General features: G+C 32.5%; 1 protein-coding gene across 6 annotated transcripts in view; it reads right to left on the bottom strand.

The window, feature by feature from the left end:
- The window catches only part of LOC140445394 (uncharacterized), a 132,934-nt gene that overhangs the window by 73,276 nt on the left and 35,479 nt on the right, over window positions 1–24,179 (bottom strand). For 5 of the 6 annotated variants that reach the window (XM_072537388.1, XM_072537389.1, XM_072537385.1 and 2 more), the window contains exons 3-4: window positions 10,377–10,487; window positions 10,198–10,323 (exon numbers count right to left, since the gene is read on the bottom strand). In XM_072537388.1, the coding sequence (XP_072393489.1) occupies window positions 10,198–10,323; window positions 10,377–10,487 (237 nt within the window). The remainder of the gene's footprint in view (window positions 1–10,197; window positions 10,324–10,376; window positions 10,488–24,179) is intronic. The other variant, XM_072537387.1, reaches the window with a different exon arrangement.

The following is a 24,179-nucleotide window of genomic DNA, read 5'->3' as shown; positions in this document are numbered from 1 at the left end:
ACAGACCAGATAAAACATTTTACAAGTTTTAATCTCAATTTAATATTTATATGTGTATCGCAGAATAGAACGCGCATCTTAAAGAAACTATCCCTAGCTTGAGCAATTCTCGCTTTAATTTCTTGTTCTGGGTCCAGCTTGCAATTAATCCAACAGCCAAGGTATTTGTATTGGTTTACCTGTTCTAAAATATTCCCATTTATTTTTATAGGTAAGGGGATATTCTGTTTTCTTTGGATCACCATTACTTTTGTTTTTTTTTTTTTTCGTTGATCTTCATTCCAAACTCTCGACAAGCATCCTTAAGGTGGTCTATAACCCTCTGTAAGTTTGTGTCTGTATCAGCCAGTAGGACAGTGTCATCTGCATATCTTATGCTAGATATTGGTTCTCCATTAATTTTTATTCCTGTGGAAAGGTTTTCCAAGGCTTGCTTGAATAGTAGTTCTGAGTAAAGATTGAACAGCATAGGGGACAGTATGCATCCTTGCCTTACTCCTTTATTTATACTAATATTTCTAGATGTATGATCGTCGATCCTAATCTTGGCACTCTGCCTCCAATATAAGTTCTTAATTAGTCGGAGATCTTTGCTATCCAAGTTGATGCTCTGCAAGGAATTTAACATTTTATTATGGTTTGCGCGATCAAATGCCTTTTCAAAGTCTACAAAACATAGAAAGACATCCTTTTGTTGGTCGTAACACTTCTGCAGCAGTACTTGTAATGAAAACAAGGCCTCTCTGGTCCCCATTCCGGCTCTGAATCCAAATTGATCGTATCCAACTTCTTTTTCACACCTTTTGTATACCCTATTGTGAAGTATTTTTAATAGAATTTTAAGCATTTGGCTCATAAGACTTATTAATCTAAAATCTGCGCATCGCCTGGAGTTAGCTTGTTTTGGAATGGGAATAAAAATAGATTCTAACCATTCCTCTGGTATTTCCCCAGTATCGTAGATTGTATTAAACAAAATTACTAACAAATCAATGTTATTACTTTCGATCAATTTAAGTATTTCAGGATAAACTTCATCAGGTCCAGGGCTTTTATTGGTCTTTAATTGTTTAATGGCATATTCCACTTCGACTTTTAGAATTGGTGGGCTTTCAGTGACATTATTTATTGTAATGTCTATTCTTTCATCTCGGAACAGCTGTTGTATAAATTTTTCCCATTCTTCTATTTTATCTTTGGTGTTATGAATTAACTCTCCGTTGTTATTTACCAGTGGGCAATGTTGTTTTTTGTGGATGAATGAAAATTCTTTCACCTTCTTGTACATATTAAAGTAATCATGTCTATGTTCTAATTCTTCTATTTCTTTACATTTTTCTTCGAGCCATTTCTCTTTTGATTCTTTTATTTTCCTTCTTATTTCTGTTTTTAATCGTTTGTAATCGCTTGTGTTCTTATTTTTGTATTTCCTCCTTTCGTGATCAATCAGAATGAAATCAAATGGAAAAGTCACATAAATTGCTGAGTATATATGGAATTTTTTCCATATTTATACAAAAGGGAAATGAGCTTCTGTACAAAAAATTATGTATCATACTACAGGCTAGCTTAGAACTGGGATATATACCAATAGTATGAAGGCTCGTAATATATGTATACCTAAAATCTGGCAAAAATTGGCAAAACTGGACAGGAAAAAGCTGAGCCTTCTTCTTTTTGGCTTTTATTCTACTGAATAATCAGCCAGTACATTTGTTTTGTTAATTTTTGGGCCACTGTCATGAGTCTGAGAATATATCTCATGCCCTATTATCAATTATCAGTGAATATAGACATTTTATTTACATATCTACATTTTATTTATGTTTTCTATTTTCTTATAGTTGGTTTAAATGTTAATATTGGATAGGTTATTATTAAGGTTATAATTTTATATGGTTCATCTGTAGGAATCTGAGAAGAATTTTGATAATTTTAGGGTTAATCTCGCATAGAAGCATTGGTATGTTAATTGGGGTTTTAATAATATTAATTTTGATCAGCTCCTGATAGACATCATAATATTTTATTTTGTTTATTGGGCATTCCCAAAATATGTGTTCTAGTGTATCCATTTGCCCACATTCACAGTATGGGTTATCGCGAATGTTGATTTTATATAAATGTACTCCTGTCAGGCAATGACCAGTCCTCATTCTAATAATGGTAGTAATATGCCGCCTATCTATGTATGGGATTGTGTCAAACCATGGTTTATTAGGAAAAAAATTTTGTATGTTGTTATACCACTGGCCTTTATATTGAAAAGAATTTATAGTTGGTCCCAAACCCTTCTTTCAGTGCGTCATAGTTCATCGAATTCTCTCTAACACATTAAGCTAGAAGTGACAGAAAAAAACGTGAGTCTGTGATTATTATACATAGAACTTAGAAAACTATGTATCGTTCACGGGTATTTGCATATTAAAGTGAATTCTACTTAGGAATGTATAATTGGTTGAAGTTTACAATACGCTAAATAGATATTCAATCAATGATGCACATAAATATAATTTGACGCAGATTAGTGACAGTACTTTCACAATGTCAACTGATAAAATGATAATTGTCATTCCAGGTTAGTAGTTTCAGACATTTTACAGTGAAAATTTAATTTTGTATTTATTGTCATAAAAATATTTTACATATGCCGAGAATGAACAAAGACTAATATTAAAATTATTAAATTATTTTCAATTAGAAAAAGAGGATGGGACAACTTTATTACTAGTTTCTACCGTTCGTGAAGTAAGTTTTAAATTATTAATTAATAAAAATTGTTATACAGGACGGGACCTCTAATTTGTAAATTAAATTTTTTTTTTTTGAAATGTTAATGTTTTTACTCCACATTTAAAAAAAAAATAACCTTTTCACATTTAGCCGATTATGATCCTGCAACTGTCAGATTTAACTAAAATGTCATGCAATAATTCTCGACTTTCTTAAAATCCTATATGACGTCAAAATTAGTGACGCACTGAAAGAAGGGTTTGGGACTGACTGTAACTAATTATTTTGATGCATAGAACATATTTTATTTTTTAATAATGGCATGATATCCAAGTTACTTAATCGAATGTTAGCAGGAATATTTAATTCAGCCCCAATCTTTGTCAGTTTGTCAGCTATTTCATTTCCCTTGATATCATTATGTCCAGGAATCCAACATAATCTAATATCTTTCCCATATTTATTTAAATAGTATAGTTTCTTTTTAACTTGCAAGACTCTGTGATCCTTTGTTGCAGTTATCATATTGTTATTAGCAGGCTGGTATGTCACTTGTGTTCATTGATGGTAAAAACTTTTTAACTGCTGTTAGAGCGTCAATCAAATATGTTGGATTTTTTCCCTTCCAATATCCTTGTTGATAACCATGATATTTTTTTAAGTCTAGAAGCATATTTAATAATGAGTGATTTGGAGTTGTGCTAATCTTTGCCATGTATTTCGTGGCAATCCATTTAAATCTATGGTGTAGATCGATAGTTGCACTTTCTGCTAAAATGACATTAGTGGGAGTAGATTTCATCATCCCATGTGTTGTTCTCAAAGCTTGGAATTGTATTCGGTTTAATTTCATAAAATTTTGTTGAGAGAAGTTATTAATTATACTAGCGCCATAATCTAATTGTGATTGTATCAAGCCATTATATATTAATTTTAGTGTTCTTGGGTCTGATCCCCACCATACTCTAAAAAAAGCATGTATTATATTAATGCCGTTTTGGGCTTTATTCATCATGTTATCTATTTGGTCTGACCAATTTAGATTGTGCTTAAATGTTATACCTAAATATTTTTGACAGAACATTAGGGATTATATAGTCATTAATTTTTATATCTGGTGGATTACTAATAGATCGGTTCATTTTAAACCATAAAGTCTCGCATTTTGATGAGGATAGTTTAAGATTATGTGCATCAAACCATTTGGACAATTCATATAGGATAAAGTTTACCTGATTTGCTATATGGTTAAAATTACTTTTTGTTAAGATAATTAGATCATCTGCATATGACAGAAGTACACAATTTTCAGGTTTTATTGTGTATATATTTTTAAGATAAATAATGAATACCTAATATTGGGCTTAAAGATGAGCCTTGTATTAGACCTTGTGTAGTATGCGATGGTCCAACCATTTTGTGATAATGATTTTTAACATATAGAGTCCTATTGTTTAAGAATTGAAATATAAGGTTATTGATGTCTACTGGAATATGAAGATTATTAAGAAGTCTGTATAGTATGTAAATATTCACATGATCGAAAGCTGCTTTAATATCTAAGAAAGTAGCATGTACATATTGGTTTTGTGAGAAAGCCAATTGAACATAAGTATTTAAATAATTTAAATTATCATTAACTCCCATACCTTTTCTAAATCCTACTTGAAATTGGCTAAAGGTTTTTTGAGTTTCCACGATCCAATCCAACCTATTTTTAATCATTGATTCCAGTAGTTTTACTACACATGATGAAAGTCCCAGAGCCCTATAATTTTCTGCTCTTAAATTATAATTTTGAATTTTGTTGTTCTTAGGAATACTTATAATAATCTGAGTTTTCCACTCATTGGGAATCAGTTCACCTTCTTTAACCTTGTTGTATAAATTTAGTAGCCATATTAGCCCTATTTCAGGTAAATGTTTTAACATATTAAAGTTAATATTATCAAGGCCTGGTGATGTGTTTTTCTTTAAAAATAGACTATTTTTTAATTCCGTGAGATTGAATTCACTAGACAAGTGATCAATGGTCTGTAATTCAAAATCCGGTTCAATATTAGTTACTGAAAGATTAGTTAATATTTCATAACTTATTTTTTCATTGGGAAGTTTATTGTTTGATGGTTGAGAGAATGCATTTTTAAATTTTCTTATAGTTTGCCAAATACAGCTGATGTCTACGTTTCTATTAATACTCCCACAATATTCCATAAACTTTTGCTTCTTTATTGTTTTTAGAAGTCGTTTTGATTTAGCAATTATGTGTTTTGCATTGGTATAATTATTAAGATTAAAATTATTTTTAAATTCCTTTAACACCTCTTTTCTTTTATTTATTGTTTCAGTGCATTCCTGGTCCCACCAAGGTACTCTTTTTGATATTGCAGTTTTCTTATGCCTCTGCCTTCTTTATTTGGGATAGCAATTTCTACTGCTTGGTTAATTATACTTGTGAAGTGGTCATAGGATTGATTTTCTATATTTAAATGTTCTTCTATGTATTTACTATACTTGTTCCAATCAATTTCTCTAATGTTGTTTCTAAAATTTAAGTTTTTATTGGTTGTAATGCTTTTTCCTTCACTATAGTTAATTTTCATTAGAATAATTGTAGGAAAATGATCCCTACTACCACAATCTTTCAAGACGTTCCATGCACAGTGTATTGCTAGAGAGTCAGATACAAATGATAGATCTACAGGGCTGGATCCCTCTAGTGGGGTATTAATTATAGTGCTTTTTCCATCATTTAAGTATATATAATTAAACTCATCAAAGATTTTTAATAAAAGGTTACCATTTCTATTACCTACTTGACTACCCCAACATGTGTGATGTGCATTCAAGTCTCCCATAATGAGCACATTGTTCCAATAATTATATATATACATATATATATATATATATATATATATATATATATATATATATATATATATATTCAAAAAAATTATATGATAATTTATTTTTTGGGTAGGGCTTTGACACTTGGAGTCTAAATTAACCCTACTGTAAATTAGACTATTTTTAATGAGTGTGGCAATACCTCCTGCTCCATTTTCTATATCTTCCCTAATTACATCATAACCTTTGATTCTACATATTCGATGTCAAGATATTCAGGTTGTAATTATTGGATTGAAACCCATTCATGTTCCATTGCATCAAACTAATGTTTGTAAGTGAGTTGTTGGTATAACTCATAATGTGTTTTAATTTTTTTAATAATATTTATCCTGATCGTCTAGATCAGGAACTTATTTGTTGAGTTCTGAATATGTTAATATTAATTCTCTAATTTTAATTTGTTCTTCTTTATTCATATTTGTAAATTTTCTGTATAAATCGTCTATTGTATTACAGTAATTTTGTGATGCACTAACAGGCGTTGATTTATTAAAATTATGTTTTAAATTGTTATTATTAATACCAGATATAGATAGAGTGTCATTAATTTGAACTGTACTATTTAGTTGAGATAATCTACCATTTTGATTTATTAATTGCGATTCATGTATAGTTTTATCTTATGAAATATTTATTTTCTTTATTGTTCCCATTGATTTGACTGCAGAAACGTAACTCCTTTTAGAATTTATGCACTGGCTTGCAGTAGTTCTTCTTTGATTAATATTAATACTGTTGTTTTCTGTATTATGTTTTGGTTTTATGCTTGGGAAGTTAGCCGTATGGTATTGACTATCTTCTTTTCTATAGTCTTTACTTAAGTAATTTTTTGGTGTTAGTTGTGCAGCTTCATAAAATGATAAGTTTTCATATGCCATTAACTTTTTAATTTCTGTTTGTCTGGTATATTCAGGACACTTTTTATTAACTGAGTTATGCTCAGGACTCTTACAATATATACAAATTGTTAGGCATTTTGCCTCTAGATGTGACTCTAATTCACTCTCTTCCACCTGTTGTCCACAATTATGACATTTTGGTATAGTTCTGCAAAGAGTCCTGGTATGACCATATATCAAACATTTATAACATTGTGTGACTCTCGACACATATGGAATAATGTTGAATTTAAGTTAACTAATTTTTATTTCTCTTGGTAATATCTTACCATCAAAAATTATAAGTATTGTGCCTGTAGGAGCATATTCAACTGAGTTATCATCTTTAATAATTTTCCTGTTTAGTCTTTTGATGTCTATAACATCGAAGGGTGAGATTAATGATTTTTTGATTTGATCTTCGGTTAGTGACGGGTTAACATCTCTGATGATGCCCTTACATGTTATTTGATTATATAGAATATATATTTTATATTTATCTTTAAGATTGATAGGGTTATTAATAAAATTGTTAGCCGCTTCGCTGTTTGCGAAAGAAACACCAATTTTATTTATACCTTTGACTTTAACCTCCAAGATATCTTTTAAATTTAAATTGGAGAGGTCATTTGCTATTTGCAAGTGATTATTCTTGCCTATTTTGGATTTTTTCTCGATTCCTTCTACTACAACTAAGTATTGCCCTACAGCATTATTCTTGTATCTGTTGTCACTTTGATTAAATTTATTTTTTTTTTCTCATTATCAGACTTATCATTTATTATCGTATTATTTTCATTATTCGAAATATCCATATTATTGTTTTCATTATTATTATTGATCGCTTGGAGATCAGGTGGCTTTTTCTTGCCGCCATGCGGTGACATATCAGTAGCTGATCAAAATTTTACTAATATAAAAAAAATATGTAATGGAAAAGACTTACCAATGCTCTAGAAGTTATTTTATATATAAAGAGTTATATATTAAAGTAGATTAATTATCTCTATCTCTTAAGACTCTTGTCTGAAATTTCGATAACCCAGACAGTAAAAATCATAGTATATTACATTGTATATCGAAACAGTTGTTTCTACGCTGCAATTGTGAATTATTATTTTTTATTTATTTATTTATTTCAACGGTAGAACCATTTACAATAAAATACAACAAATGGTAAAAAGTAAAGATCATGTACACAATCAAACAATATAGAATTTTAGAACAATATAGAACAATAAGAAACATCAAACAATAACAAAGAAACAAGTAAACAGTTAAAATTTGTACATAAAAACAGTATATCAAATCACAAAAGTTAAAAAATATATATATAAAAAATATCACATATCTAGATTGAAAATTACATTCTTAAGTTGCCTTTTGAAAGCGTTAATGTTTGTACAGAAAGGATCCAATAGGAGGTCATTGCAAGAGCTCAGCATTCTCGACAAGGGAAAATGACGAGCATAATCAGTCCTATGAAAAGGAATATGAAAGAGTGCAGTGTGTCGAGTTCTATGTATTGTGTTTAAGTGTACATTGGCTAATAACGAAGGACAATTAATAAAGTTGTTTATAATTTTAAACAAAAATAACATATCAGCTCTCAACCTGTGGTTCTTCAATGTAGTAATGTTAAATTGAGACATTATTATAGAATAATCTATGAAATAATTATCAGTATTTTTTATATTAATATGTGCTTTAAAAGCTAAAGATCTTAGAAACTTCCTCTGAACGCTCTCCAATCCATCAATGTATACTTGATGAAATGGGGACCAAACAACAGAGCAGTATTCAAGACCTGAGCGTACCAGAGAGCAATACAATAATTTAAATACAATAGGTGAGAGATCATGACTGTTACGATAAATAAAACCAAGATTACGAAATCCTGTTTCCTAAATTTTAAGAAAATGGCTTCTAAATGTCAATGCACAATCCAATAATACGCACAAATCTCTTATCTCAGTAACTGAATCCAAGAGTACATCATTAAGAACATATCTATTAGCTATTAGATTATTTATACGACCAAATGAAATACAAGAACATTTAGTTGGATTTAAGCTTAAACCATTTTGTTTTGACCATAAAAATATATTATTTACATCATCTTGCAGGAGATCTCTATCCGATTTATTATGTATACAACGAAATAGCTTAAGATCATCAGCAAATAGCAGGAAGTGTGAGTTTTTGATAGCCTTACCAATATCGTTAATGAACAAGTTAAAAAACAAAGGACCACAGTGAGACCCTTGTGATACACCAGAATAACAATGGAATTCTTTTGAAATATAATTGTTAATCCCTACTTGCTGTGTACGTCCCATCAGAAAACTTTTAATCCAATTAACAATGAGGTCACCAAAGCCAGATGCATGAAGTTTGCGGACCAAAAGATTATGATTAACCTGGTCAAAGGCCTTTGAGAAATCAGTGTAAACGCTGTCGACCTGAATTTTATTCTCAAATGCACCCAACAAGTATTGTTGGTAATTGACAAGGTTTGTTACTGTTGACTTCCCGTTAGAAAATCCATGTTGTTCATCAATAATTATGTTTCTGCAAGCCCAGGAGAGATTTATCGATACCAATTTATCAAGAAGTTTCGGGATTGCTGATTGAATAGTTATACCTCTATAGTTGTTAACACACTCGCGATTGCCAGATTTATAGATGGGTGTAAGAAAACTATTTTTCCAATATTGTGGAAATACAGATGATGATAATGATAAATTGAAAATTTGTTGTAAAGGTTTACAAAGGGAAAAAATACAGTTCTTAATAAGTGCTGCAGGTATACCACATATAATATATTTTTAATTTTGTGATATACTCTCGTAAGTATAAAGACAACCAATATTTAAATTTACCGCTAGAAAGATTCAAACTTTTGACGTTTGGGTAAATTTGACCTTGTTATCAAAGCTGAGCCTGTTAGGTCTGAGGTTATTTGGGATGTTTTTCACATTTGGTCCCAGTGAAGATAGTCTCAAATTAGCTGTCAATTAAGTTTCATAGAACGAAATATTGTAATTAATATGTTTTGTTTGCTATTAATTGCAATTAATTATTAGAAAGTTTTTTTGGCAATTGCCCTTTGATAAATTAGCCAATAGATTTGGCAATAGAGCCAGAACACTCAAATCACCAGTTGCCAGATTGCAACAGATGTCTTTTTAACTTTATTATTTATACTGACATTTTACTATTAACTTTTAAAAGCTGTTTTAAAACTTTTTTTTTTTGTAATGCCTTTGATTGCATATGTTTCATTTGTAATGTAAATTTTAACACTGCCAAACACCAATAATTCCTTCTGTCAAACTCATTTGAGGCTATCTTCACTGGGACCAAATGTGAAAAATGTCCCTTATTTGTACCAAAGTTTGTACTGAAAACCTAACTTAACCCAATTTAACTTCTAAAAAGTTAATAACCCATAAACCACAATTTAAATTCCAGTTATATGATAAGACCAAAAATACAATATGGAAATTACAGAAAATTATTAGTCATTTTTTTCCAAAAAAACAGTTTTAAAATATGGTAAAATTAAAAAATAATAATTGTGCAGTGTAATAAGTGACCATTATGATGTCCCTCACAGAACTTACCATGGGGCAAATATTAAAATTTCTAGACATATTTTTATTATTTCTCTCACCTGAGTTATCTTCATCTGCTTTATTAATCAAGTCATTAAGATCTGGAGATGTAAATAGCTGGCTCTCTGTATATCCTTGACAACCCTCAGCAAACTCTTCCTTAATTTTAGCTCTTACTCCCATTTCTAATACAAATTATATCACATTATTTAACACTAATTTTTACAACTTGTCTTACCTGAGTTATTTTCTAATTCATTTTTGAAGTTTTCTAAATCTATGGATGTTGATAGCTGGCTGTCTATATCTTTTTGGTTATATTCCACAAACTCTTCCTTAATTTCCATAGCTAATATATATAATATATAATGAATATATTGAAAATATACAAACTTATTTATTATATTCAAGTCACGGTTCACAGTTTAAATAAGAAAGAGAGCATTTGATTAGAGCATATCTCTCACTCTCAGTGTTCCCAGATGATTTTTCTGATTATCAGTAGGTGTCATCTCGAAAAATCAGTAGATTTCAGTAGATTCAGTGGGGGAAATATTTTAACGTTTATAGACAGGCAACTGTGTAAAAGTGTGTTCTGTGCAATGTTCAATGAACTGTCAATGTCAATTGTGGCATTCAGTTTTTATCATTGACAATTGACATATAAACTTTCAGTTAACCTGTTTTGTTAAAATAAATGATTGATATTTTAGTGTTTTTAATTATTTTGCAAAATCGATGAATGAAAGTGGTGCTCTGGCAGAAGCAATCACAGCATTATGTTTATGTTGCACAGAGCACAGACAGAACGCAGCGTATATGCTGTAAAACAAGAAATAGAAAGCGGCCAATCTTCAAGTGGCAAGAAACTGCAAAATCAAGCCAATTCGAGAAAATAGCCCTTAGACGTAAAATACACTATTATTTTATTCAATTTAACCTGCCTTGAATTTGTTCCTCTACAAGCTATCCATAATGAAGAAAATTTTTCCATTTTGACAGATCCCAGTATAAAATTACACAGAAAATAGCTAACTAAAATGCCATCTGCCATGGAGCAATGCAAATCTATTAAATCTGTAACCTGTAAGGGCCGGCAGCAGCCATATATTAGCGCTAGATGGCGGCTAATTCATAAAAAGAAATAGGACGATTTATTTAATTCATAACAGAAACTAGTTTTGCACAAAAGTTTTTTTATTTAAATTTTTATATATTTTACTTAACTTCATCATTTTTCAGTAGATTTAAGGATGAAATCAGTAGACGAGACTCTAAATCAGTAGATCTACTGATTTTTCAGTAGATCTGGGAACACTGCTCACTCTCATCATCTAGCTTCATGTACCGGTACCGGTTACCACAGAGATATGTAAGAGAGGGGATATGACATACGGTGAAATAGATGGGATCGGTTCGCCATATTGGTGAGTATCTGACAGATTGTTGTTTGTGTCGAGTAGTTCTGTGCATAGAAATTTAATTTTAAAAATATTTTGAACTTATTTTTGTACGGTTTTTATGTTTATTTAAAGTGAAACTATTATGACATCGTGTTCTTTTATTTTGTGTCCAAATAACACTCGTAATAATAAGAAAATCTCAACTGGAATATCTTTTCATAGGTTAGTATGAAATTGTAAACAGTGTACAGGGCGGTATTACTTCCGTTCTTAGTGATGCCGCGTGTAAAAAGAACATGTAATCTTTTTAATTTGGTTAATGTGGTTGTAGATTTCCTAAAGATGTTGAAAGGAGAAATGCCTGGATACAGTTCGTAAATAGTGTGGGAACTGGGAATTTTCAAAATTTAGTAAATTGGTCATTATAATTATAATTACACCTGGACATTACACAGTATACAACTTCAATTGTACATTACACTTGCTTTCATTTGCAAATAAATAAGTTTGTATAGGTGTGAACAAAGAGATTTCAACTAGAAAGTTCTTGATATTTTGTATAAAGTACTAGTTAATAATTAATCACATTTTTTTTGCCCTTTTTCTATCCGAATTGTCGAATAAAGGCCTCTCCCATTCATCCCTGTTGTGTGCTAGGCGTTTCCACATTGGTCCTGCGACTCTTTTGATATCGTCGCTCCAGCGCATTTGAGGTCTTCCTCTTGGTCCCTTCGCATCGTACGGTCGCCAGTTTCCGACTTCTTTGTTCCATCTACCATCTTCGAGACGTTCGTTGTGTCCAGCCCATTTCCATTTTAATTTAGCTGCTTGTTTCGCGGCGTCCTTTATTTTTGTTTTGTTCCGGATTGCTTCGTTCGTTTGCCGATCTATTAGTGAGATACCAAGCATCTGTCGTTCCATGGCTTGCTGAGTTTTTCGAATCTTGTCCATGTTCTTTTTTGTGAATGTCCAGGTTTGAGCTCCGTAAGTGAGAACGGGAAGGATACAAGAATCGAACACTTTGGTTCGAAGGTTTTGGGGTATCTTTTTGTCTTTCAGTATGTATGAGAGTTTTCCAAATGCGGCCCATCCCATTCTTACTCGTCTGCTTATTTCGGTAGTTTGGTTTTCTTTGTTTACCTTGATATTCTGACCCAGATATATGTATTCTTCTACATGTTCCACTTTTGTTCCTTGGATGGTTATCGTCGGTTGATCATCTTTATTCGACATTAGCTTAGTTTTACTCAGATTCATTTTCAGTCCTTTTTTTATGGATTCCGTATGAAGCTCATCGATCATCGTCTTCAGTTCTTTCCAGCTGTCGGCTATTAGTACTACGTCATCTGCATATCTTAGATCGCTTTCCTTTAGAAGATTTAAATATTTTAAAATGCAATCCCACCGATCACATTAATATCACTTCCAGAGAATATTGATTGAGTAATAGTTGTGATACTGATGTGTCAGTAGATATAATTGATCATGATCACAGCTATATCAATCCTTTCTCTCAATACTCTAAAAGCATAACTACATACATGTGGTAAAAGCATAATTACATACTACTGAAAGTGTAATTGATATATGCTTTATGGCTGAGACAATTTTAAAAGAAATCCCTTCTCCAACTTGTATGAGTACCAACGATTTAATTACAAAAGTTTTACGGAGGTACATAAACAAAGACATCTTTTTAAATTTAGTTAGTCATAGCATTGATCAACAATTCTCAGATAATCACAGAATACTCCTAATAAAGGCTGTAGCAAGCCGCTATATTGATATTAGGATGTTCTATATGTGCAAGAGTAAGACTGACAAATCTCTCAGTATGAGACTTCTTATTAATAAAGTGGTATTATTTAGTGGACACTTTAGTGGAATTCAAATTGTTTAAAAAAAAAATTAAATAAAAATATTCTTTAAAAATTCTTGTAAACATTGTTAACATCAATATAATAAAACTCTTTCATTTTTCTAATTTTTATTCGAGGGCTCGATATACCATCATATTGTGAGCTAGTTTTTGTACCAGCTTTATACATAGGATGAGTGTCTCAAACTTTATATGTTACGGAAAATAAACGAAAAGCCGGTGGATATCGACAATCGCCTGTTGAGTTAGTTATTGTTGACAGTTGCAACAGCTAAAAAGTAGTATTTTCAACCGTTTAAAATATCCCGCGACTTTGACACTAGCTATAATATCCCTTATCATAGGCTCGCATTACTGGAAAAGGGATCTTTATATGCAGATATAACAATTCCATAGAAACCACAATAAGTTAAAAAAGGATAAAGAACACGGCATGTCTTTGATACAATTCTTTAACTACCTACCTATACACAATAACTAATTTTTATATTTTTTATATAAATATATAAAATAATTATATATAAATATATAATTTATATTAATAGTACATGGAACTAACATATCTAAATGTATATAAACTTATGTAAGTGCACTTGCTAATTGTTGTTTTTTACTTGTATGTAAATGTTATAATTTTAAAATCATATTATTGACTGGTTTTGTACATTTTTAACTTTATGTATGTAATAAATTTTATAATTATTATTAAAGTGTACTTGAAGAGTACTAAAAATGAAAGTAATTTTATTCCAAATAACTATTATTAATCTAACTCAATGCTTATTCGCAAACTAAACAGTAAATCGTAAATACAGTTTGAATTAATTTGAATCCGGACCTGCCCGTCGCCATATTGGAGAGTACATCCTGTCAAATTAAGTGGTCCCATTTAGTAGATACAGAAATATGGTTTGTGTCATATCCCCTCTCTTACATATCTCTGGTCTATTCATACCTTGGCCCTAATTCTATTTCATTTCGATGTCGAAATTTAAAAGCGACTACGCCATGACAGTCGCAATCGCTAGCGATTCTCATTCATTTCGATTGTAGTTAAAACTGGGGATATTTACTTTATCATTTTGACACTGCTGAAAATTTGGGTTGGCCCTGTTGTTTATTGGCTGCACTACGCTTGTTGAATGTTTGTTTTGTTTACGTTACGTGAACGTCTTTTTTTTCTTGTTTGAGTTGTTAAATCATAAATATTGGCCATTCTCAATTATATTTTGAATTGAAAGAAAAGATGGCAAGAAAAAAAAGGCGATGTGGGAGATCCTTAAGTTATAACGACTAAGATTTGACTTAGTGGTTATATTCTAATATATTTTTAAATTTACTGCAGCTTAGTAATACTAACCCTAAACATTTTGGGTATCCTAGAGGCATAAACACCTTCTTCCAAACATGGTTCTAATACCCTTATTAAATAATTTGCAGCTTGCTTGTTTATTAAGCCGGAATTGCTGCCTAAATTGAGCATCACTTAGTGAAAAAGAATTTTGAGTATCCCGTAACATTCTTCTTATCCTCCGTTATGAACGTCGGATATCTAACCTCTCTAATTCTTCCAAAACTAGCAAATGTCCGTAAAACACAGCCATATTGATACTTTTTGCCTCAGTTTTCCTTGCAAGGATCAAAACACCGCCTACTTAAACTGAACCTAAGTTCACTTCTCCCAGTCCAGTCAGTCATGTCAGATTAATTTCGACTCGAAATGAAATTTCAACCAACCACTTTCTTGTGGTTGAAATTAATTTCGATAAGTCGAAAACTAGTGACGTCGTTTGGTTAGTTCAGCTGAAATCCACAAGGTTCGCAAAGTCGCATTTCGACGTCGCCATATTAATTTCGACATGTTTTGACTTTGAGTCGAAATCTCAATTAGAATCAGTTCTGGAACTCTGTGTCATGTTGCTTGCAACATGTAGAAACGGATATTTCATTGCGACTTTCATTACTACATCTCATTATTTTGGTACTCTGTGCCAGTGTCGCTTTTGCTTCGGATATTTTCGAGATATTATTGTTCACTCCAAAAACATTCATTGTTATTTGTGTTTCTAATATTGGCAATAGTTAAGGTAGATATACAGATTCAAGATTCCCTCTGTAAAAGTATATTGTTATTGGTTACTTGTTTTTTATTAAAAAATTATATCCAATTACAATGCAACATTTTTAATTTTAGTGTGACATCATTGACATTTTCGTCTTGGTGTTTTTACACATTGTTACTAAGTATTTTGCAATTTAATTTATTTTAAAAGTAGTTTATTCAGTAGATAAGGTATACTGAGTGATAATGTTGCCTGTGAACAATATGAACGTATTAGTTTTTGAGGAAGAGGAGAGGCTAAGACTATTAAGAAACTTTAACATTAATAGGCGTTTACTTAGAGATGAAAGTGATCCTTTCAATGAACTAACAGATTTTCAGTTTAAAGGATTGTATCGTTTAACCAAAGATATAGCAAGAGATATATTAAATGAAATCATGCAAAATATGGTTATCCATAATAATGTTGTGGCAGTTCCGGCGTGGCCTTTGGATTTCCCAGCGGCCCCGTTAAATTTATTTGTAATTATTTCGGGGTTTTTTTCCACCATACTAACCAATAACTCCCAGTGGTCTGCTCTCACTTTCAATTTATTCATTTAAAATTTTTATCAATTTTAATTATTGGTTGTTATACGATAACGATATACGATGCGATGTTTACATATACACAAACCTCTAACTCTAACCTAAATTTCTAACGCTTTTACCACAGTATAGACAACTGTGCTTTTACCGTTTAGTTGTATCTCTTTCTAACCAATGCTTCCAATTATCATGCGACGTGTGTCTCTCTCTAAAGCAACACGTCTGAAGGCGTTGAGTAGAAGCGAGGCCACAGCTACGAATAAGTTGATACAAAACGACAATTGACACCTTGAAATGGAAGACAGAGTACGACACGTATCGTTTTTTGGCGACTATTGATATCAACATAACACAGAGTTTACCCACAGTGGACCCTTGTTACAATACAATTCGTCTTCGATGCTCGCGCATCCATGTAATGTAAAATATTTTATTAGGTTATACTTACCAGATTTTATTTGTTAATATTTTGAAATTACAGGCTACTTAATGATTTCATTCGTTTAAATCAGAGTTAGAAGGTTATAACGATAATGATAGAAAATATGCGATTAAAAATATTGCCTAGATTTTACTAGAAAAGTTCAATTGCGATTTCCGCAATTTTTGATATTACATTTTTACGTTGTTTTTTTTTATGAAATGTTTCCTATGGTTTTGTGTTCGATTTTTTGTCGCCGACTTGGGAACTCATGAAAATAAAATCGCAATTGTTCTAACATGAACTCGGCTGTGCCCTCTGTACGGTGTTGTACGTCATCCGCATCATAGCCCGTGAGGTTACATGATACCAACACGAAATATTTAGGGGGTAGGTGTGTTCTTTTTTAGAATCACGTTGCCGAGTACACTGGCATTACAGCCACTAGACATATTTTATTATATACGAGTAGAAATAATATTTAAAGATTTTTATTAATGTTAACTTAAAGAAATACACAATAATATGTGTCATTTAATTTGTATAAATGCATTATAAAGCGTTTTTATGAAGAACATTTGTTCGGAACACACTGTAACTGTAATCGAACGAAGGTGATATTTTAGCATGAACTGGGCCCTGATTCTAATTGAGATTTCGACTCAAAACATGTCGAAATTAATATGGCGACGTCGAAATGCGACTTTGCGAACCTTGTGGATTTCAGCTGAACTAACCAAACGACGTCACTAATTTTCGATTTATCGAAATTAATTTCAACTTCAAGAAAGTGGTTGAAATTTCATTTCGAGTCGAAATTAATCTGACATGACTGACTGGATTGGGAGAAGTGAACTTAAGTAGACTTTACATTACATGATTTTATCATATGAGATTTGTTATGATTCCTCGTTTCTATGATGTTTTAAAAAATCGTGTTTACACTGCATGATAAGTTATGACTTATGATATGAGTGACAATGAGTGAGGTTTTCTTGATTTTTCTTTTTGTTTATGGTCATAGAGATATTAGACACAGTATAGGTATCAACTATTAGATTTTTAAACCATTATAATAGAAAATAAATCGTTGATTGCATTGGCTTCCCGACTTTTAATAATAACACGCCGGCAACAACTGCGTACAGATTACAGCAGTAAGAAGAAAAAGATCAGACGCCTTTGGGCTTGCAGGTGGCTCTTACGAAGAAATCGTGGACAGGGTATATCAAATTTAGTGTTGATATTATACCAAATTAAAAATAAATAATAAAGAAACTAATCTAAAAGTATGACTAAGAAGACTATAAAACACTAAACTAAGAATAAAATAAACTAAATAAATAATAAAAGAAAAATACGATACAATAGCACACATTAGATAATAGGTTCAATATCAATAAAACAAACAAAAAATAAATAAATAATAAAGAATGTTGTCTCTTGGTAAGGGAATGTCGCTGAATTGACATAAGAATAAGGCGCGATATTTAAATATGTTGGTGTTACCCGTATTATTACCGAAAATCATATGATTTTATCATGCGGAATAGGTACCGTCCTATTCTCCTGTGACAAGCTATGACGAGCCGCATGACAGTGCTTATGACAAAATCATATGACAAATCACACAGTGTAAACATGTAAATTTCACTTTATGACCAAATCATATTACAAATCACATGATAAATCATGTAGTGTAAAGTGTGTATTAGGTTCAGTTTAGGTAGGCGGTGTTTTGATCCTTGCAAGGAAAACTGAGGCAAAAAGTATTAATATGGCTGTGTTTTACGGACATTTGCTAGTTTTGGAGGAATTAGAGAGGATAGATATCCGACGCTCACAACGGAGGATAAGAAGAATGTTACGGGATACTCAAAATTCTTTTTCACTAAGTGATGCTCAATTTAGGCAGCAATTCCGGCTTAATAAACAAGCTGAAAATTATTTAATAACGGTATTAGAACCATATTTGGAAGGTGTTTATGCCTCTAGGATACCCAAAATGTTTAGGGTTAGTATTACTAAGCTGCAGTAAATTTAAAAATATATTAGAATATAACCACTAAATAAATCGCGAAAGAGAATGCTATATAATATTAATTATTAATGTTACTAAACATTTCATTCGAATCGGAGTGTGATCTGTAAAAAGATTGTCAACGTCAACAAAGAAAGTTTTGTAAGGTTATGCCAATTAAATTGAACAATTTATAACATTGTTTTCTTGCAATTGTGTGTGTGTGTACTGAAGATGGAAAATAAAGGAAGCCACTTCTCTAGTTTAGAGAAAGATATAATTTTAGATCTAGCAATTAAATATAAATTTATTATAGAAAATAAACAAACTGATGGTGTAACAAACAAACAAAAAGCCATTGCAATTTTTTAAATATTTAATAAATATATTTTACAAAATTTATTCAAATCAGTGTTGTTAACAAATTACAAGATTGTTTTTAATTAAAAATAGGACGATTTTCACATTTGGTCCCATTGAAGATAGCTATAATTGAGCTGTCAATTAAAGTTCATAGAACGAAATGTTGGTTCTTGACTGTGTTGCCATGTTTGTTTAATAAATCGGAAAATAGCATGTGATTTATAATTAATAAAAATCCAATAGAACGTTAACAAACTAACAGTAAAAAGGAAATTCTTTCAAAAAATAATAAGAATATTATTCAGGTACTTTCCACAGATATCTGGTGACCATCTGTAACAATCTGGCAACTAGTGGTTTGAGGATTGCCAAATCTATTAGCTTATTATCAAAGGCAAATGCCAAAAAAATGTTGTAATGATTAACTGCAATTTATATGAGAAGAAACGAGTATTTATTCGTTCGTGTTGTATATACAAAAATAAAAAAAAGTGCATAATTCATATAATAATATAATAAAAATGTATTTTTGAAAGCTTCTCTATTTTTAATTGAAGCCTACAGCATATACATTATAAAGACATGACAACACAGTCAAACGTCAAAAATTTGTTTTGTGAATTTAATTCACAGCTCCTTTGTAGCTATCTTCAGTGGGACCAAATGTGAAAATCGTCCTAAAATAACCTATTTTTTGTTTAGGCCAATTATCAATAAATATCTGGCTGTAATACTGGATTAAGCAGATAGTGTCTGCATGCATATTCACTGTCACCTATTAATAATTCTGGAATTTGACCTCTTTCGGTCATGACTTGATCCTGTTGAACAACAATATCCATAGTCTCAAAATATATATAGGTATTGGAAGCGAATTGAAAAAAAATGTTCATAAACATAAACAAACAAAGTTAGGTTAGGATCCCCGCTCCAGGCAGGTCGATCCGATGCTTGAGCATGAGCTGTCATTTTTGCATACTCAAGCTCGAGTTCGTACTTAAGATCGGTTTATAGCAAGGTACAATGAACTATAGAACACAAATATGATTCAAGGTGGATCTCAAGCATCGACCGATACTTGAGTATCGACCATGATACTATAACAAACAAGACATGCTCACTTGCCGTTCTAATTTTAATCGACTTTGCGCATGATGTCATCTCGAGACAAAGCCAGGGAACTTGTGTGTATCTTATTTTAACGATACATCATATGGCAACGTTGTTCCATTACTGTAATGAACAACCAAAGAATATAGACGCTTATAGCGTCTATATTCTTTGGAACAACTTCGAAACTTCCTAACTTTTAACTGTTAACGGTAAGTATACCTCGATGCCATATCTTGCACTAAGAATTCTGTGAAACCGTGGTTTGAAAATTAATTAAAGAAATATATGAATCTACGATTTGATTGTGTGTATTACAAACAAAATAAATATTGCTACAAAACATAAATTAAATATAAAAGACCGGTAAAATGTAAAGAATTTGAGCCATAAAGGAAAGGCGGGTCATACTTTGGACTATATGAATATCATTTAGACATTTATTTTACAATCTTTGTGATTTTTCTCTTGCGGATATTGTAATTATCTTAATATTTTTATTTAGAATTCGTATTTTAAAATATATTTCACATTTCAAAAAAGTAATTTTACATCTTCGCTAACATTTACATATTTTGCAGCTTCTATTAAGTTTTTTAAATAATTTTTTGTTATTTTTAATGTGCCGCCATTATAAATATGTTCCAGTTCACTACATTTAGTTACAAATTCCAGTGTTTGTTTCAGTAAACCACCCTCAGAAACGTGGTTTACCCAAGTAAACGATTTATCGTTAGCGTCCAGAATATATCCAAGTATTTATTTTTTTTTTGTAACTTAAATGTAACGAAACCGGCTAAATTTTCCAATCCATCCCATTCCAGGTCTTTTATATTTGAATTAATAAAATCTTGATGACTGTCAATTAAATCTTCAGGGTTAATTTCTGATCACCACTAGGAATGTTTAGCGAGAAAAAGATCTCTTCAGTGACAATTTCATAATTAATTATACTATTAGTAGCAATATTCCATTGTTTGTCAGGCAATCTCAATAGTTTTTCTTTTAAACAATAGTCAGCTTCTGTAAAATATTTTGATCATATTCTCGCGGTTTCTACATTAAATTTATCTCGCTGAAAATACTTGAAGACCCATATTTTACGCATTTGTTTATCTATAGGAAACCAGTGGCGGCTTTTGGGGGTAGGCACGATAGGCCGGGCCTACCCAATAATTTTAAGAGCTTTAAAATTGAAAAACATATATTCAAAATTATGTTAATGCATGTAAATAACTTTTAAATGTACTAAATCACTCAATATATTAGCGTCCGTTAAAACAACTATGTTATTATATTACCACAGAAAGCATCGAATCGCATTCAGGCGTTTTAAATATCATTAATAGGCCCGATCGGAAGTGGCCGACCCAGCGCACATAAGATCCCCGTACAAGCGTTTGAAGTTAAGCAGCTTGCCGGACAACGATTTATATTGTAGTGTTTATGCTTGCTGTTTAGGCACCAGACGATCGGGCCTACGGCCACTATCGTTGTCACTTGTAACGTAATTATCGAATTGTAATATAAATTTCCTTTTAAATTATGATAAAAAAATATGTAACATAATATATAATTATTGTAACATATTTTTTAACAAACCTTAGAAACAAACAACACAATTGCTACTCTCACACATTTGGTAATTGTAGTCCGAGGACGCTTTACCAAAATAATTTCGGAGAGACTTCAAGTCGCTCTGAGGATGGTGGACAGCTGGTGTGAGGAAGAAGGCCTGAAGGTTAACCCTAAAAAAACATCTGTTGTTCCCTTCACCAGAAAAAGAGCACTGCAAGGCTTACAGCCACTAGTGCTCAAGGGAGTAGAAATCCCATTCACAAGTCAGGCCAAGTACTTAGGTGTAATATTCGACCAGAGGCTGACATGGAATGCACACATTCAGAAAGTCACACAGAAGGCCACTATGGCCCTGAACACATGTAGACGAATGTGTAATAAGAATTGGGGGTTAAATCCTAAAATGAACCTCTGGTTGTACACAAGGGTTATAAGGCCCATGATAACTTATGGTTCAGTGGCGTGGTGGAACAAAACGCAACAGTCCGGGGCGATTCGATTGCTCAGTAGCATACAAAGGCTTGCATGCTTGAGTGTTACAGGAGCCATGAGAACAGCCCCAACGGACGCGCTAGAAGTCCTGCTAAACCTACCACCTCTGCATATATACATACAGAGTGAAGCCAGATCAACAGTACATCGGTTGCCAAGCTCCAATAAGTATGATGCAGGGAGCTGATAACTTAAGGCTATACCAGGACATAAAGACAGACCCCGTTCTAGGAATGCCTGTAGACCGAATGGTTACGAGGTATAGTTTTAACAAAAATTTTCAAATTACAATACCAAAAAGAGAGGACTGGGAAACTGGTCCGCCGCTAACAGCAAACTCAATATGGTATACGGACGGCTCCAAAACGGATACAGGTACGGAGGCTGGAATATATGGCATAAAACCAAGGACGGGAGTGCGGGTATGTCTAGGAACATACGCGACCGTATTTCAAGCCGAATTAGCTGCTATACACAGGTGCGCTATGGAACTAATCGGCCGAAATGTAGATAACGACTCCATCGTTATCTATTCGGATAGTCAAGCGGCTCTAAAGGCTCTCAGTTCGGTACAGGTCGATTCATGGCTGGTATGGAACTGTTTGGATGTCCTCTCTCAGGTGGGAAGTCAAAACAGGTTGACACTTGCCTGGGTGCCGGGACATAAGGGTCATCGTGGCAACGAGAAGGCCGATGAATTGGCCCGAGAAGGCGCATCTACGCCACTGGTTGGTCCGGAACCCTTCTTTGGAATCGCAAATACGATAAAAAGGGCAGCCATACAGAAATGGGTGCAACAGAAGTCTCTTGAGTGGTGGAACAACTCACCAGGACAGAGGCAGGCCAAACAGTTCATCAAAGGACATTCGGCTAAATTTACAGCAGACTTACTTTCGCACAGACGCAGGACTGTCAGAATGATAGTGGGTCTGCTCACTGAGCACTGTAGACTCAATAGACACTTGAGTCTCATAGGCCTGACAGAAGAGGACACCTGTCGTTTCTGTCTGGAAGAAGAGGAAACCGCTTTACACGTTCTGTGCCATTGCGAAGGTCTCGCACGAATGCGGTTTCTAGAACTCGGAGAGGAAAAACCGGAAGCACCAAGCTACATGAAAAGGCCACTATCAAGGCTGTTGAGTCTCATTAAGAGGACCAAGCTAGATGAAGTGCTTTAAAATAAGGGGGAAACACAATAGATCTGCAAAGGTCGCAGTGTATCAGGCTCTATTGGCCGCCCCATTTTCTACATTCTACATTCTTCTACTCTCACACAAAAAAAATATGTATTACACACACTGGCGGCTACAGAAATTTTTTTGGGGAGGTCATGGATCTTGAGGGTGATTACTTTTCTCTGATGCAAGGTCACTTTTAATCTTACCACCAATAGGATAAGTGGGTTTTCAAATATGTTTAACGAGGGGGGGATGGTCATGACCCCATGACCCCTCCCTCTGGATCCGCCACTGATTACACATAGCTATATGTAATTTGCTGGCTTGGCCTACCCAAAACTTTACCACACCAGCCGCCACTGTAGGAAACACAAAAAAACGACACTTCTAAAAACTTTTACTTTTTTATTATAATTGTTTAAACAACCCACCACTGCACAACACATTATGGCAACCAAATAATTAGTCTTCTTTATAAAGTAGCTACAGGTAGTCGAGAGGAAGTTGCGTACGATAAATAAATTAGGTGATATTAACAAGTAAACTGAATGTTTTCACCACAAAATTTATATAACAATATACTATACAAAGTCTTTACTACAGTAATGAATAAATAAAAACATAAATTCACTACGCTTTGAAGCACACAGGATAGCAACAGACAGAGCATTTAACTTGGCATCCTTAAAGTTGTCTCGGGTTTACGTCACAGGTGTGCAAGAGAGATGCAAGAACATGCGCGTTGACTTATCTTGTTAGTTATAGTATCATGAGTATCGACTATAAATATGGGCATAAGTCTTTCTTTCACCCATATGGTATGCAATCATCTGAACTTGCTTATCCACACCAGACATATATTTATTATACTGATAATTGGAATCGATTTTACTTTCTTCTCTTGTCTTGTAAGAATTCCCAACATATTCTTATATTCAGTGGAAATA

This window comes from Diabrotica undecimpunctata, chromosome 7, assembly GCF_040954645.1.
Source record: "Diabrotica undecimpunctata isolate CICGRU chromosome 7, icDiaUnde3, whole genome shotgun sequence".
Taxonomy (NCBI): domain Eukaryota; kingdom Metazoa; phylum Arthropoda; class Insecta; order Coleoptera; family Chrysomelidae; genus Diabrotica; species Diabrotica undecimpunctata.
Note: the sequence above shows the minus strand (reverse complement) of the source record. Positions and strands in the feature narration are given on the sequence as shown.